The sequence below is a fragment of the Mesocricetus auratus genome, unplaced genomic scaffold, assembly GCF_017639785.1.
Source record: "Mesocricetus auratus isolate SY011 unplaced genomic scaffold, BCM_Maur_2.0 Super-Scaffold_15014, whole genome shotgun sequence".
Lineage (NCBI taxonomy): Eukaryota > Metazoa > Chordata > Mammalia > Rodentia > Cricetidae > Mesocricetus > Mesocricetus auratus.
In genome coordinates, this window is record NW_024429186.1 from 18,583,837 (window position 1) to 18,599,524 (window position 15,688).

Below are 15,688 nucleotides of genomic sequence, written 5' to 3' on the forward strand. Positions count from 1 at the left end.
ACTGGGCATAGAGAGGACTATAAAACAGGAGGAGACAGGAGCTCAAGGGATTCAGTCTGATGTTTAGAAGAGACAGCATTCAGTCTGAGGGTTCCTAGAGACAGGATTATGGGTTTGGTTTGAGGATCCAGTAGAGGGAAGAGGTCTTGTGTCTGGCTCCTTCTCTGATCTTTCAGCATACACCCTGCTATCTGACTCTGGGTTTTTGTTACTACGGCCAATTAGAACTCATGCTGCACACCTCCTCCAACAAGGCCACATCATCTAATCCTCCCCAAATAGTTCCATCAAACATTAGGAACCTACTGGGGCCATTCTCAAGCTACCACACTCACTCTCTTCCCTTTAATGAACTGAATGTTCACTAGAAAAGAAACAGACAAGGAAGTACATGGTGAATTCTCACATGGTTGCAGGTGGCAGGTTGACTGCAAAGATCCAAAAGTGTTTGCAAAGCTGAGTTCAAGTATTTACCTTGTTTGAACAGCTGCTCCTAGACCAAGTTCCCTCCCTTCAAAGCAGAAGAGCTCACTATGACTTAGCCAACTCTTGGCACACGGCCTACTTCTCAGCTTTCCACAGGGTGTTTGACCTTGAATAGGAATCAGAAGGTCTCCACTATTGAAAAGTATCGGGTCATTTTTTAAAGCTGAAGATTCAAGACTTTGGCAGAGAAAACAGGCAGTGAGATATGAGCAGATGGCTTCACTTCCCATGGTGCCAGAGAAGTTTGGGATTGATCCAGTCACGCTAGAGAATCACTTCAGGCTTGGGGCTATGAGCATCTCTCAAGAATTAATCAATGCCTGAATAGAATCACAGGAGTTCCCAAAGAGAAGGAGCAGGAATTGGGGCTAGTCTCTGCCCAGGGGAGGAACATCTGAGTGAATGTTCACAGAGAATGGAGAAACCTAGCCACCAACCTCTTCCATGCTTAGGTGCCTCTGTTACCCTCAGATATTACCAATCCTTCATGTATCCCAAATGCTGCAGACACTGTATATGGACCCACCAAGAAAATGCACCAGAAAGTTTCTGGTCCTAACCTGGTGATGCAGGCTCTGCAACCCTCTCCATGAACTTAGCAGAGTAGGTATCAGAATACTAAATTCTAGAAGCCCTCACTATTATATCCTAAGGAGCCAGCACGAGCTAGAGCAAACCAGCTGTCAGACTGGCTCATTTCTTCTATGGTGATGCATACACATTGTGTGGATAGGAGTATTTTCAAGCACCTTCCACTGGCTAGCTACTGTGCTAAAAAATTCCACCATCTCATTTACTCTCACAGTCACCTTGTGAGGAGAATGTATTCCCACTTCTCAGACAGACACATTAAAACACAAAAGTGCACTTGCCAAAAGTCATGTCCCTGGAGAAGGCAGGCCAGAATTAGATGTCCAGGGTGACCCCCATAGAATCATAGCAGGATCAATGAGTGGAAATGAAGGGCATGCCAATTTTGATCTAGAACAAGTCATGAGTCAAATGGCTTTTCTTAGGATGTCAAACTAAGCCAAACTAACACAGTCAGCTCCTATAAATTCAAGAATTTAAGCAGGTGGAGAAATCTACACTCTACAAAATGAAGAGACTAAGAACAGTGAATACAGAACTCCATTTACATATCCAGTTTAGACATAGTTATGGAGACAGAAAGTAGGTTAGGACTTGTTGGGTGCTGGGGCTGGGGAATGTCTGCCAGTAAGTAATGGCTTTTTCAGATGGGTAATTAAAATATCCAGATATGAATGGTTAGGAGTTTATCTCCAGAGAGGAACACTGAAAGAAAAATACCCTAAAGAGAGGTAGTGGTAAGATACTATTGTGACTACATCCATAACTATGTAAGCTACATGAATCATATCTCAAGACATAAATAAAAAATCATAGTATATATGTAATCATATAAAGATTGTATTTATTTTTAAAACTGCATGAAGACTCTATGATCGGCATGGTGCTGTCAACTTGACAAACTCTAGGAGCACTTGGGAAATGGGCCTCCTGATATTCCTGTTGGGGTTGTCATGTTAATTAAAGAGGAAGGACATATCCACTGTGGGTGGCACCATTCCCTGAGTTGGGACATTGGACTGTGTAGACGCAGAAAGGGAGCTGAGAACCAGCATGCATTCATAGCTCTGTTCCTGATTGTGAATGTCATGTGACCAAGCTGCTTCAGTCCCTATCCCCTTGACTCCCCCACCATGATGGACTGTACCCTTGAACTGAACCAAAATAAGCCCTTTCTCGCTTAAGTTGACTCTGTTGAGGTATTTTATCACAGCAGCAAAGAGAGAAACTAAGACAGTCCCCCTAATATATAAACTGTATCTCTGGATCTCTAATGGCCAGAAAAGATTCTGGATGGAAATACAAAGTGATATAACTGCAGTTTATACAGTGGTAGGCAATTTGATAGCACATAGTTTGGAGATAAGGTCTATGGTAGCCCAGGCTGTGCTCAAACTTGAATGAAGCCAAGGACCTTGGACTCCTGATCCTTTAGTTTCTACCTTCTAGGAGCTGTGATTATGGAGTGTGCTATCACATCCAGCTGATGTTACAAATAAATAAATAGAAATTCTTTAAGTCTCAGAAAGAAAGGATAGCCTATTGATAAGTTCCTTATCATTGGCAACATTCTGAAACATTTGAGAACCATCAGATACAGACATTCACGTTAGCAGGAAACTGGACTTAACAATGTAAGGTAGTACTTTGTTTTGTTTTGTCTTGTTTTGTCAAGACAGAGTTTCTTTTGTGTAGCCCTGGCTGTCCTGGAATTAGTGCTGTAGACCAGGCTGTCCTCAAACTCACAGAGATGGACTGCCTCTGCCTCCCAAATGCTGGGATTAAAGGCGTGTACCACCACTGCCCTGGAGGTCACTTGAGGTCACTGATTCAACTAAACTGGTTGGCCAACAAGCTCTAAGAATTCACCTGTCTGCGTCTCCAGAATTACTGCACTGTTGGATCTGGCTTTATACATAGGTACCAGGATCCAAACTCAGGTCCTCATGCTTGAAAAGCAAAGTGTTTTTTGAACAAGCCATCTCTCCAAGAGTCCCTTTTATAAAGTTCTTGGTTTAAGATCTGTATTTTTGGTTTTTGGAGACAGGGTTTCTTTGTGTTAACAGTCCTTGCTGTCCTGGAACTCACTTTGTAGACCAGAGTGGCCTCAAACTCACAGAGATCCTCCTGCCTCGGCTTCCTGCGAGCTGGCATTAAAGGGATGCACCAGCATACCTGGCTAAGATCTATTTTTAGTTATGTGTATATGTGTGGGGGTATGTGCAACTAAATGTGGTATTCCCAGAAGCTAGAGACATCAGATCTACAGCTGTAGTGACATGTGTGTTGGGAACCAAACTCAGGTTCTTAACTGTTGAGCCATTTCTCCTGCAACCTCACAAGTCTATTGTTTTTGAGGCAGGGTCCAAATGTAGCACAGGCTGGCCTCAACTCCTGAACTTTCTGACTCTACCTTCTGTGTGCTGGGATTACAGTCATGTGCCACCATGCCATAACATGGGATACTTTTCTCATGGCCACTTCATGTATGATAAGCACATGCCCCACATTTTCCCCACTTCCTTTTAATAATCTACTGTCTTAAATCTTGATATTAGTCTGGGGAAGAAAACCTGCATTCATTACAAAATGAGTAACTATAAAACTTATAAAAGGAAAGAAAATTAGTTTAAAAGCAAACTCTGCATGTGTCTACAAAGCCAAGACAGAAAGACTACACTCTAGTGTAGTCTTGAGCATTCGAGTTGGGGGGCTGGGCTACGAGATGGCTAAACTGGAACCCACGTAGGGATGGAAGAGAAAACTAAATCCACAAGTTGCCCTCTGACCTCTCCTTGTGTGCACTATCACAAGTGAATCTACATACACATACACACACACACACTCTCATCATGCATGTGTGTGTGCATACACAGACACAGTTACACAATTTTTAAGGATGATCAAAGGAGACCAGGTTTTCTCTTTGGTCCCTGTAAAATTAGAAGTAAAATGTTAAGATGTGACATTTGAAATACTATTTGAATGTGTCAATTCAGTCATCCCAAAGGTTGCAGACACATAGAATGAGGAATTCTTGAGGGAAGCCTGTCTTTTTTTTTTCAACCCAAGTTCAGAGACTGTCAACACGATGGGAAGCTGGCCAAGCTAGCCTCAGGACTGCGTCAGTTTTGGGGTGTGGCTATGCAGTGTGAGCTGGCTGCTTGCACTCCCCCAGGGCGAGCGGAGAGTCAAAGAGAAGCAATGAGCTATACACAAGCCTTGTTTTCATCACTTCCCAGGCATTCTGAGTCACTGGATGCCCAAGACAGTACAGTTCAGACTGGAAATGACAATCCAGGTGATGCCGTCAGTGGGACCCAACCTTTTATAGACCCAGTGATGGCTTCCTGTTTCTGTCCTGGGAAAAATGAAAGTCCCTAACTTTCCATCTTTGTAACCCAACATTGCTTCATGGTCCTGACAGTAAACTTAGCCTCCATTCTACCCACCAATGTTGAAGTCCCATTTGTCACCTCAAAGGACACAGCAACTCCTATGGGACTTCCCATTCTTTAGGCTGCTATTTTGATTGACTTAGACCCCAAGTGATGATGCCAAACCAAATTGGTCAGAATCCCAGAAAGCCAGACCCAGGTCTGATCATCTTATTTTCAGGCCAAGATGGTAGGGAACCTGCCCAAGGCTACACAGGGACAAAGGCCAATCTGAACCCAGCTCTAACATCCCAGAATGGAACCTTATCCTCCTTTGGGTGCTGTGTAGACCCGTTGCCCCAGCCTATATGCACAGGAGGGGTTCTTTAACCTTCTGGGGAAAGAACTCAGCTGTCTTCTAACCAAAGCAGGGGCTTATCCTGTGATCTCTCCCTTTTCAGCCCTCTGTGTCCACAAAGAACGGAGAAGTCATTGGGGGTTGGAGGGTGTCTAGCTAAGATCCCTCCGAAGACGGGATAGGAGCCTCAACAGCACTATGGAGCTGTGGATGACCCTGACTTTCTGATCCTTCTGCCTCTACCTTCCCCGGGATTACAGGTGTAGGTCATGTACCTAGCTGAGACACTTGGAGCTAAGAATTACACCCACAGCTTCAAGGTGTTCCACAAGTACTCTACCAACTGAGCTACACCTCCACCTACCACCTAAAAGCTTCATTTAAAATGTCTTTTTCCCAGATGCTCACCTCCTGAAGGTCCAGGGGGATCTTGAGGGCAGGAAGGTCTGTCTTGTATGGGGACTGGAAGCTATGAGAGCTAAAAACCTACACAGTTCACAGTTAAGAGATGAAAGGCTGCAGAAGTGTTTATTGAATACAGTGCCAGGTTTATAAATAAAACTTATTTACAATTTCCATAGAGTTGGTCCCCCATCAGAGAGGTGGTTAAATCTCCAAAACAGTTTATCTCAAGATTTACAGAACGTTCAAGTACATCTCTTTTTCAAACAGCCACAGTGAAGGGAGACTTCAGGAACAGAAGGACCACCACCATCCTTGCTATAAGTGTTTAATGAACATTGTAGTAGGTCTAGGGGAAGAACACACATCCCTACCTTCTTACTCAAAGGGATACGTAGCCAAGAATTTGTCTCCTACAGGACAACTTCAAGGGTTATTTAAAAAAAAAAAAAGTAGGCAATTGCCAGCTGAGGGGGTCAGTTAAGACACAACAGTATAAATCTGGTTGCTGCCAAAGAAAAGTAATGTTTAGGACACACAATAAATAATTCTAATGGCTAAGATAATAGTCAACTTGTCCAAATTTATTCTTTGTTCAAGAAGAAGTTCCCAGGATGCTGAGGGGTGAATGATAGATGCTATCCCTCTTGTGTGATAGTAACGCTAGGCCTACTGGACAGCCACTCATTACAATATGGTTACAAGTTGGACATGCATTTATAAAGAGAATATAAAACTATGTACAACAGCTCATCTTCAATGTGTTTAAGTTGCTCAAAGACACCAATTAAAGTGTGCAAAAATTTGTCGAAAAGAAAATCAGAAAACCTTCCCTGGCAACAGTGCATTAAAGCTCACCTGAACTATCAAGTTGTTTGCCTTGCTCAACAGTCCCCCGAACAGACGGAGAAGACAGCTCTGAAGGTGCGCCAAAGACTCGGCAGTTTCTTAGGGCAAGTCTCAGGCTAAAGCAGGATGCCAGCTAACTAGTCACTTTATACATATATATATATATAAATATATGTATATATTTATAGAGTTCTTAAGTGAGGGCGTTCACAGAAAAGTGCTGTCTGACTCCAGGGGTACTGCCTTGACACCCTGCTCTTTCCCCCTCACAAACTCAGACTGCTAACGCCAAGCCCTGGGCTAGTTGTGCTCCAAGGTGTCAGAAGAAAGGGCTGAGGAGGTAGGGCAGCTCCAAACCTGTCGGCTTCACGTTCCCTGGGGGTTAGGGTTTCTGATTCCCATGTAGGATTGCTGACCACACAAGAATCCTGGTTCAAAGGTAGCCTTTTGGGGCAGGCTATGGGGCTGCTATAGTGGAGTCTACCCAGCTTCTACAAAGACTTGGTAAAAGGTAAAAGATAGGAGGTAAGTTTTTAAAGTCAGTCACCTCCGACTCCCTTTGAAACTACCAAGGGCTTAGACCACAAGCCTGAGGCTGGGTCCACAGCTGGGCAGTTCAATCCCCTTACAAGACATAGCCACTGCCATTCACTTCTTCATAGCAGAGACCTTCAGTGCTCTTACCAGAAGGGAACCCCCAAGGTATTCTTAGGGATACCTAACGATTCGGAAATTAAAGTCAACTTACAACTCATCAACCTGTCTGCCTACCATGCAGTCCGAGGGCCAGCAGCAGCACACAAGCAATGCCTTCCTCTCCACAGCTCTGACCCACCCCTCTGGCAGAAAAAAAACCCAAATGCTAAGGAGCTGCAAAGCGCCAGAGAGGCAGGGAGTAGGAGAGTTGGAGAAGCCAAGGGTCTACATGTTAGCCCTGAATGCACCCATCTGGCTGCCAAGGGCTTCTCGGTGCTTACTAGAAGCCTGCCTGTTCCCTACCACCCCCACTCCACCCCCACACTCGAAGCCAAAGCTCCCTGCTAATCAGATACAACCAGTTAACACCCTGAAAAATGTAGGAGGCCCTTTTTCAAAAATGAGCTCTGTACTAAATGCAACACACTTCTAAGTTGGGGGGGGGAGCAGGTTCTAAGTATCAGCATGTTTTCAATTTTGGTTATAGGTCTGTAATTAGACACAAAATTCACTCTGAGCTATAGTTTTGCTTTTTGGGTTTGTTTTTCTTTCAAGCCAGAGGCTTAAGCATTAGTTCTACTTACAGGAAGAAAAAAGTCAACTAAATTTTTAAGTAAGTGGAGAGGCTAAAGGGTATCATACATTGAAAACTGAATCAAGGTGACTGGTAGTCTCTGACTGGATACTGCTTCCACAAACAGTGAAGATCATGATACAGACACTAATCGTGTCTCCTCACAGATGGCCTCATAGGGTCAGCAGCAACACAGCTGAGAACTAAACACACGCTTGGAAGAGGCTGTTCCCTCACTAAGTTCTCCTCTGCCTGAAAAGCTCAAGTGACCGGAATTGGAGTGTGAGCATGAGTGCACACACGGACAGAAAACACTCTCATGACTACAGATGACAAAGCAGTCCGTGTCTGCCCAGTTTCACCAGTTGATGCTAGGGAACTTGGGAGGGAAACCCAGCTTACACTGGAAGATGGGCATGTTTATATTATGCTGGCCTCCCCTCCAACTGCCTCGTCCTTGTCCCCCTTCAGATCTCAGCTTTACAAAGCATTTAACACCACTTTTAAGTTAATGGTCTTTTTATTGGAAAAAAAAAATAAAAGACTAGCATTTACAACTTGGAATGGATGTAAATTATAATTTCCTGAACAGCAATGTCAATGGTTGTGCTCAAGTCCACAGCCACAGCCTACTCTGTTGGCTCCGAGTCATGGTTTGCAAGGTTTTTTAAAACAGAGAGTCCAAAGATGCTCCCTTGGTAAACATTTCTTATTAAAAATTTGTGTGATTTGGTGGCAGCCTTGATGTTCATTTCACTCTAGTACAATGCACACAGCACTAAACCTTCATACTCGGGCAGGCCACCAGGGTGTCATTGTCACCATGGGGTTGGAGCACTTGAAGTACTTCTGGGGCTGTGTCTCCAAGTTTAGCCTTCACCCATTTTCTGCACATCATCCCGAGGTAAACCAATTTTAAATGTTTGTTTGCAGTAAACTGTCTACTGACAATTTTATCCCAACAAATTGTAGAACCCATCTGAGGTTTTGAATTTGTTTTTTCTGTGTTTTGGTTTTAATACAAAGGCCTGACTGTGCTCAATCGTCAAGCTGCATGCATGAGAAACTGGCCAGCCCAAACAGTGTATTAATCATTAGCAAATGGAACTTTAAGGAGTCCACTAGGTGCTTCCTTAGAAGGTAGTACGAGTATTTATACTGTAAAACTGATGTGGGGGCTTGATCTTTAGGGGACAGGACCACCAACCAATACATGCAGATTTTGTGTGTGGACAGAAGGTACGTTTGACATTCAGTTTTGCTAGATAGAAACAGAATGAATAAATGAACTTTTTTCTTTTTTCTTTTTTTTTGTAAGAGGTAAGTAAAAGATTTCAATTTGATTCTTCTAGAGGGAAAAGTAGTTGAAAGTGGGTCTTCATTTTGCAGTCATCATCTGTACGAATTCTGAAAAGACAAATATAAAGTTTATCTTCAAAAGAAGCTGCAATGGACACATCTACTGTGTACAAGAAACTGGTGGCTGTCCACAGCAATCGTTAACTTGATGTGTACAGACCTGAAGGCTACTGAAAACCAGGCTCAAGAAATTTAGATTTTACCTTCATAGTTGACTTGTCCATCTCCATCAATATCTGCTTCTCTGATCATTTCATCTACTTCTTCATCTGTTAGTTTTTCTCCTAAGTTTGTCATGACGTGGCGCAGTTCTGCTGCGCTGATGTAGCCATTCCCATCCTGTCAACAGGCAGAAGTTATTACAAGGTAAGGGCAGACAGAGGTACTGGGAGAGCAAGCAGCTCTCTAACTCAACTTCCAACTCTGCTCTCATCAACATCTCCCCCATCCCCAGTTCCCACCAGTCATCAAACCCAGAAGAGAATACACAGAGGGTTTTTCAAAAGCAGACAGACACCAAACATAACAAAGGCAGCACTGATTCAGTATTTCTCTCTGCTGGGCTTCACCTCAGCCAAGTCAATACAGTCGCTAAGAGGAGTCAAATGAGAGGCACAGACACTCAGGCTAATTGTAACTAGCCAACAGTTACAACTTTCAGCAGTGACAGCACAGAGGGCCATGTTATGTAGCTCCCCAAGTGTGCAAGATTACCTTGTCAAAAACTCGGAATGCCTCGCGGATTTCTTCCTCGCTATCTGTATCTTTCATTTTTCTAGCCATCATGGTCAAGAACTCTGGGAAGTCAATGGTGCCATTCCCTTTAGTGAAAAAAAGAAAATGTTCATTTAAGGTAAGCATCACACAACACTTCTGAGTAGTAATAATCTTATAACACTGTACCAGATGCCCAGGAAGATGCATTCAGTAGGATTTAAGTGAAAACTAAAATTCTTAAGTCAATCTTCTGTAGCCAAAATGTTCAAATACCCCACAGAGCAATGTTACATGACTCCGGCTACTAGGCAATGCCCAACACGGCATTTACAGGTGCAAAGGAAGCCGCACCTCTTGATTCACGATCATGAAAGTTGACTAGACAGTTCAAAGGAAAAGGAAGCATGCAATTGCTTTCAGGGAGAACATTCAGGCCTAACTAGTACTGTCCTGGAGATGTACAAAATGCTTTAGGGGAAAAAAAAGAAAATGAGAGCAAGTAAACAGCCTACAACACCCTGGCCAGTCTCCCAAGTCTTCTCCCAGATGCAAGTCCAACTCTACTCTATAGGCGGTCTACCCATGATCCTATCCAATTTGGCTTTTTGGTTTTGTTTTGGTCCTGAGAATTGACCCCAGGGCCTCTCATATGCCAAGCACACACTCTTACTCCCAAACCCCAATTCAGCATCTTCATTTTCAAAGAAAGGAAAAGCTTAGAAACTATTTTCAACTTAAGATCATTATGGTCAGGAAACCGGTCAAAGGAATCCACTCAACAGCCAACATTCCAAACGATTCCCAAAGACAAACCCCAGATTAACACTACTTTGAATTAAATGGAAATAAAATTATAAAAAAAAAAGGTAGTTACCATTTAAAACAAGTAACCTGAGGCTTGTGGGGATGAATGGCTTAGTGCCCTGGGTTCAATCCCCACATGCATAACAATGTAAGGGAATACAACATCAAAATCCCTAGAGTCTTTGAAGATATTTATGTAAGACAAAAGAAACAAGTAAGTGCTATCTTAAGCATCTGGAGATAGCCTTAGGCATCAAAACAAGGCTTCAAACTACTTCCCCCAATGTGTTTCATACAATCTGACAGTCAAATATACTCTCCCTACCAAGCCTGGCTTCCCAGGATTTACATAAAACAGGAAAGGCCCAACCCATGCTCCCATATGGTCCATCAACTAGGCAGAACCATTGACTGCTTTTCCTAAAGCAGCACTGAGGAGGAGAATAATCTTCAGCAGTATGTCAGTGGGCACAGAAAACCAAGTCTATCTACCACAACACCCTATGGTGCCCTATTTTTCTAATGGCTCCTCTCACAGCAGCCATCTACAAAACAGCTTAGACTCAGCTCTGCCTTCTTAGCTCCTTTGAAATTGTCACCTATAGTCTTAGGACACGTATTCCTGGATGTATGGGACTGTTCAATGAGGGGAGAGAGTGCCTCCAAACCAGTCCACTGACAATAGGGGTAATAAAAGCTCTGCTGCCTGCCGTTGTCCTCTAGAGGATGCACAGAGGACTACTATGGGGAGCTGCTGGCTCTTCTGGCCCTGAGCCTTCCCTTCTCTTAGATTCCACAAATGGGGTCTTCAGACACCACTCAGTGCCCAGCTAACGTCCACAGGTGCCCCCTCACCCACTGCCCTCAGGGGTTCTGCCTCCTCTTAGAAACAACAGCTTCTTTAAAAAGCAGGCTCTCTGCTACTCCTTTCTACTTCCCCCACAGGAGCTGGTGCAGCCTCAGGGGCCAGCTGATCAAAGAATGTAGCTGTAGGTTCCAGTAAGCAGAAAGAAACAATAGTGATCCGATCCAGGAAACACTCTAGACAACCGCAGAGTAGTGACCAGAGCAGCAAGCCCACAATCTCATTTGAATGTCAGGAGGCTGGGAGGCAAGCAGAGAAAGGAACCCTGCACGTTTGCTGTGTTCTAGGGCTCTAAGAGCACTCTGTAACAAGCCTGCGCTTGAATCACACAACACTGGTGCTCATTCAGCTCCAAAGCCCTTACCGTCAGCATCCACTTCGTTGATCATATCCTGTAATTCAGCTTCTGTTGGGTTCTGACCCAGGGACCTCATGACAGTCCCAAGTTCCTTTGTTGTGATGGTCCCATCACCATCTTTATCGAATAGGGAGAAAGCTTCCTTGAATTCTGAAAAGAGACGTTTACTCTTTAGAATCAATGTTTTCACCCAACACTGTTGTGACACACACTTCCCTGGGGCTTGCCAAAACAAGCTGTCCAAGTTATCAGAAACCACCTGGCCTTTATCTCGTGAAATAATAACCACAATAGGCCTGTGGGTCTGGCAACACACAGTAGCCCAGAAAGCAAACACTGTCCTGGTAACCAGTTCAATAAAGCCACAATATCCTTTTTTTTTTTTAAAGCTAGCCTGAACATACTTAAATTGGTCGTCAAGTGCAATCTGAGACTGCTGATTTACCAGTTAAAGTCCCTTCAAAGAAAGTCCTTTCATGTCACCCCTTTTATAGCCAGAATGAACCCTTGTTTCATAGCAACATGGGTACTGAAAAGGTTCATTCCCAGGAAGTCAGCACCTTCTTTGTCACATTCAAGATATTTTTCAGAATTCCAGGTTTCCTAAAAAGAAACTTAAAAAAAAAAGATGTATTTTATGTGTATGAGTGTTTGCCTGCATATATACATGTGCACCATGTTCACACCTGATGTTTGCAGAGATCAGAGGACGGCACTGGACCTCTTGGAACTGGAGTTATAGATCATTGTAAATTACCACGTGGGTCCTGGGAACCTAACTTGAGCCCTCTGCAAGAGCAACTAAGTGTTCTTCCCCCACTGAGCCATCTCCCCAGAAACCACCTTAAAACATTACGATAGAAACATTAAAAAGGTGAAGTTTCTGGGCACGGTGGCACTCTGCAGGCAACTGTAGAAGCCCTCTGTGAGTCTATACAGCAAGTTCCAGGAGAGCAAGATTTACAAGGGGAGACCTCACCCCAAAACAACACAAGACAAAAAACACCTGACACCTCCCCCACCCCAGCCCAAAGAGTAAATACTAAATTAATGTGACTCATTTCCCCAAGTATTACAGCACTGAATTTACCCATTTCCATGTATTTTAGTATAGCGGGCAAAAGCTTTCCTACTAACTACTGAGAGATCTGTGGCCTAAAAACCCTGGAGCAGGGTCAGTGGATCTTATTCTCCGCACAGCTGTGCACAAAGTGTGCCAGGCAGGCAGGGTGCACTCCACATTATCTCTAAAACATTTGTCCTCACTGTTTCTGTTCAAGAACCCTTAGAAAAATCAAGCAGAGAGTAGAGAAGGGACAGCAGAGGAGACACAAAACCAAGTCGGAGCCTAGTTCCAGTTTCCTGGGGCCTCCCCAGTCTTCAACTTACCAGCAATCTGTTCTTCAGTCAGCTGATCTGCCTACATGGAGAAAGAAATGGTCATAATTCAATCTAGACAGTAATCTAGCTTTCCTAAGTATACTTTAAAATTGTGGGATTTTTCTTCAAATTAATAGTCAAAAAATATTTCAAAATCATTAGCACTGCCATTTAGTGAAATTTTCTACAATAAAGGAAAACTGTTTAGGCTCACTTAACAATAAAGGGTAACAAAGAAGTGACAGCATCTGCTGGCTTCATTTCTTTGGCCTAGGGCTTGCAGTATGCGCTGCAATCCAACCAGTCAGTCATAATGCGGGATATGGCGCCTCTAGTGGTCAAAGTACCTACAGCGCCAGCTGCCGCAGCAACAGCAGCAGGCAGAGAAGGAAGAGCGCCACCTACTGCGCCATAAACACTGCAGTCGCTGGTTCCATCCAAGAGACCCAACCCAATGCCACTGACAGGCAGCCAGGACCAGGATCCTGTCCTGGGGCAGGCTTTTAGTGCACCTTGCGCATAGCATAGCTTTGGGCACTCCAAAATCTCCACACTGGCGTTACATAATGGTATTGGGGTGGATTAACAGGCTTTTATACCCATTTTATGAGAAACAATTAAGTGAAAAAAATACAGTAATGGGTTACCCACCCGTCTCATTTCTATGAAATGAATGCTTTCCAATCATTTAAATTAGACAGTTATTTGCTAAAAGCCTACCATTTACAATGATTAATGCCTCTGGTCAAATTATCCTGTGATTGGGAAGTTAAGAAAAAACTGAATCTTACGACTATTACAAAACTGCAAAAATCGAAGTACACAGAAAACAATACACTTATGAGGCGATATGATAGCCCTTTCCTCGTGTACAGGAGTAATTACTATCATCTCCTGGTATTAACACTACCCATCTTAAGACTAACAGAAAAGCTGCTTATGTCAACATTCAGTATTTCCATGCACTAAATGGCCACAAAGATAGTTTTCACTTGCACTATTTAAGTCTCTGCACCCCAGAATCTGTGCCTCCAGCCAGGGGAACTCAAGATCTTGAGGAGGATATTTATTTTTATTTTAATGAAGCCAGTTACTAAATAAACTCCAAGAGAAACCCGATGGCACTGGAGTTCATTCTTTTCTGTGGAAACTCACCTTGTATATTGACTTGAGTGAGGAAGAACTTTCTACTTTTATTTTTTAAATGTGTCTTCCCTCCTATCCATTACTGGAAAGCTACTTTTAGGAGGCATGAGGATTTATGTAATGCCCAGCCATGTCAGTCTTGTACGACAGGAAGCACTGCCACACCTCGTAGGAGAAAACTGTCAGCTCACCAGGGAGAAGAGTTCCACCTCCTCGAAAAATTCTGACTAAAGGCCTATCAAGTGCATCTACCTTCAGGACAACAGCTCCCCCCACCCTCAAGTCATTCTGGCCTCGGGTCAAAGGCGTTCCAGAACCCTGCCGGGAACGATCTAGCAGCCCCGCCAGGACAGAAAGTGCCGCTGGTGATGTCAGCTCTGCCTGGCGAGGGAGAAGGGGGCTATGGCACACGCACCCGGCCAACCGCACAGTCCAGAGACTGTAGAGAAAGCAGAAACGTGGAGATGGGCATCTCCCTGACACCTAGAGAGTGGCGTGAACAAGGGCCACACCGGACTAGGGGCCGGACCGGGGTGCAGGCCCAAAGGGGGACCCAGGGTGGGGGTGCTGCCTATCCCCGGCACCTCCCACCGCTCCTGCTCCCCTAGGCACTGAGCCTGCCGCCGCCTCCTCCCTAGCAGAAACTTTGCGTCTCTAATGGAAACCGTGGCGCGCGCCAACTCTCTCCTCCCCCGCCCCGCCGCCCCAATTAGCGCGAGCCGAGCGCCTCCCGCGGGAAGGGGCCTCCCCGTGGACGCGGGCGATCGCGCCCGCCTAGCACCGCGCCAGGAGGTGGGGGCCGAGGTTGCACGGCCCGGCCACGCGCGCGGCCACCCCGCAGGGCCCCGCCCGGGTGTAGGGCGGCCGCTTCCGCCCTCTCCGCCCCCCAGCCTTCGCCTTCCTGCCCCCAACCCCACCCTTCCCCGGCTCCTTCCTTCCCAGCTCACGCCCGCGCCGCGCCCCCCGGGAGGAAGGAGGGGACCGCAGCCGAGGAAGGGTGCCCAATTAGACTGAAGGTGGCTGAGGACACCCCAGGGCCCACGGCCCAAGCCCTGTGTCCCAACCGGCTCGCCCCGGCCCATTCATTCTCCACGGCTGGGGACTGGCTATCGGGACGTCGCGGCCTGCCCCGCCCGGTTCCCCCGCCCCGCCGGCCCCGGCCGAGGAGCTGCGCTGCAGGCTGCCCGGGTGCGGCGCGCTGGATGCAGTGGGTGCGGGGCTGGGGGAGGGGGGATGCGGAAGGCCCCGGTGCAGCTGTGGCAGCGGTTCCAGCCCGCGCACAGCCCACTATGGAGTCCAGCCCCAAAGGCGTCCAAAACTCAAGAGGAGGAGCCCTGGCAGCCAGAGCGGAGATGCAAACCCGAAATGCATCCTTTTTAACCGCAGCCGCTGCGTAACACCCGGCAAAGAGGGGCGGAGGGGGGGTGATCTCAGCCACGAAAAGGGGAAGATCCAAGAGTCAACTACAAATCTATGAAGAGAGCTTGGGCAGCTGCTACGCTTGCGACTGCCGATCCCGACCTACCATGGTGCGAGCGAAGGAAGAGCGGAGCAGGCGAGGGTGGCTGCACTAGCGCAGGGGCTCTGACCGCCGAGGTGCCTCCGCGGCTGCTACTGCTGCTAACGCGCTACCTGCGCTCTGCGCTGAGCCTCAGCCGCCGCCCGACTGCGAGTAACGGCACCACGAACACGAGACTCCCAGCACCACTGCCGTAGCGCGAGCCCG

The 15,688-nt window shown here is 45.9% G+C and overlaps 1 protein-coding gene across 1 annotated transcript; it reads right to left on the minus strand.

Annotated features, from left to right (window-relative positions):
• Positions 1–5,313: 5,313 nt before the first annotated feature.
• Calm1 (calmodulin 1) lies at positions 5,314–15,688 on the minus strand. Its single transcript, XM_005068410.4, has 6 exons — positions 15,488–15,688; positions 12,826–12,856; positions 11,443–11,586; positions 9,407–9,513; positions 8,896–9,031; positions 5,314–8,740 (listed from the first exon to the last, which is right to left on the minus strand). The coding sequence occupies exons 1-6, from the start codon at positions 15,488–15,490 to the stop codon at positions 8,712–8,714; spliced, it is 450 nt and encodes a 149-aa protein (XP_005068467.1). The 5' UTR covers positions 15,491–15,688; the 3' UTR covers positions 5,314–8,711.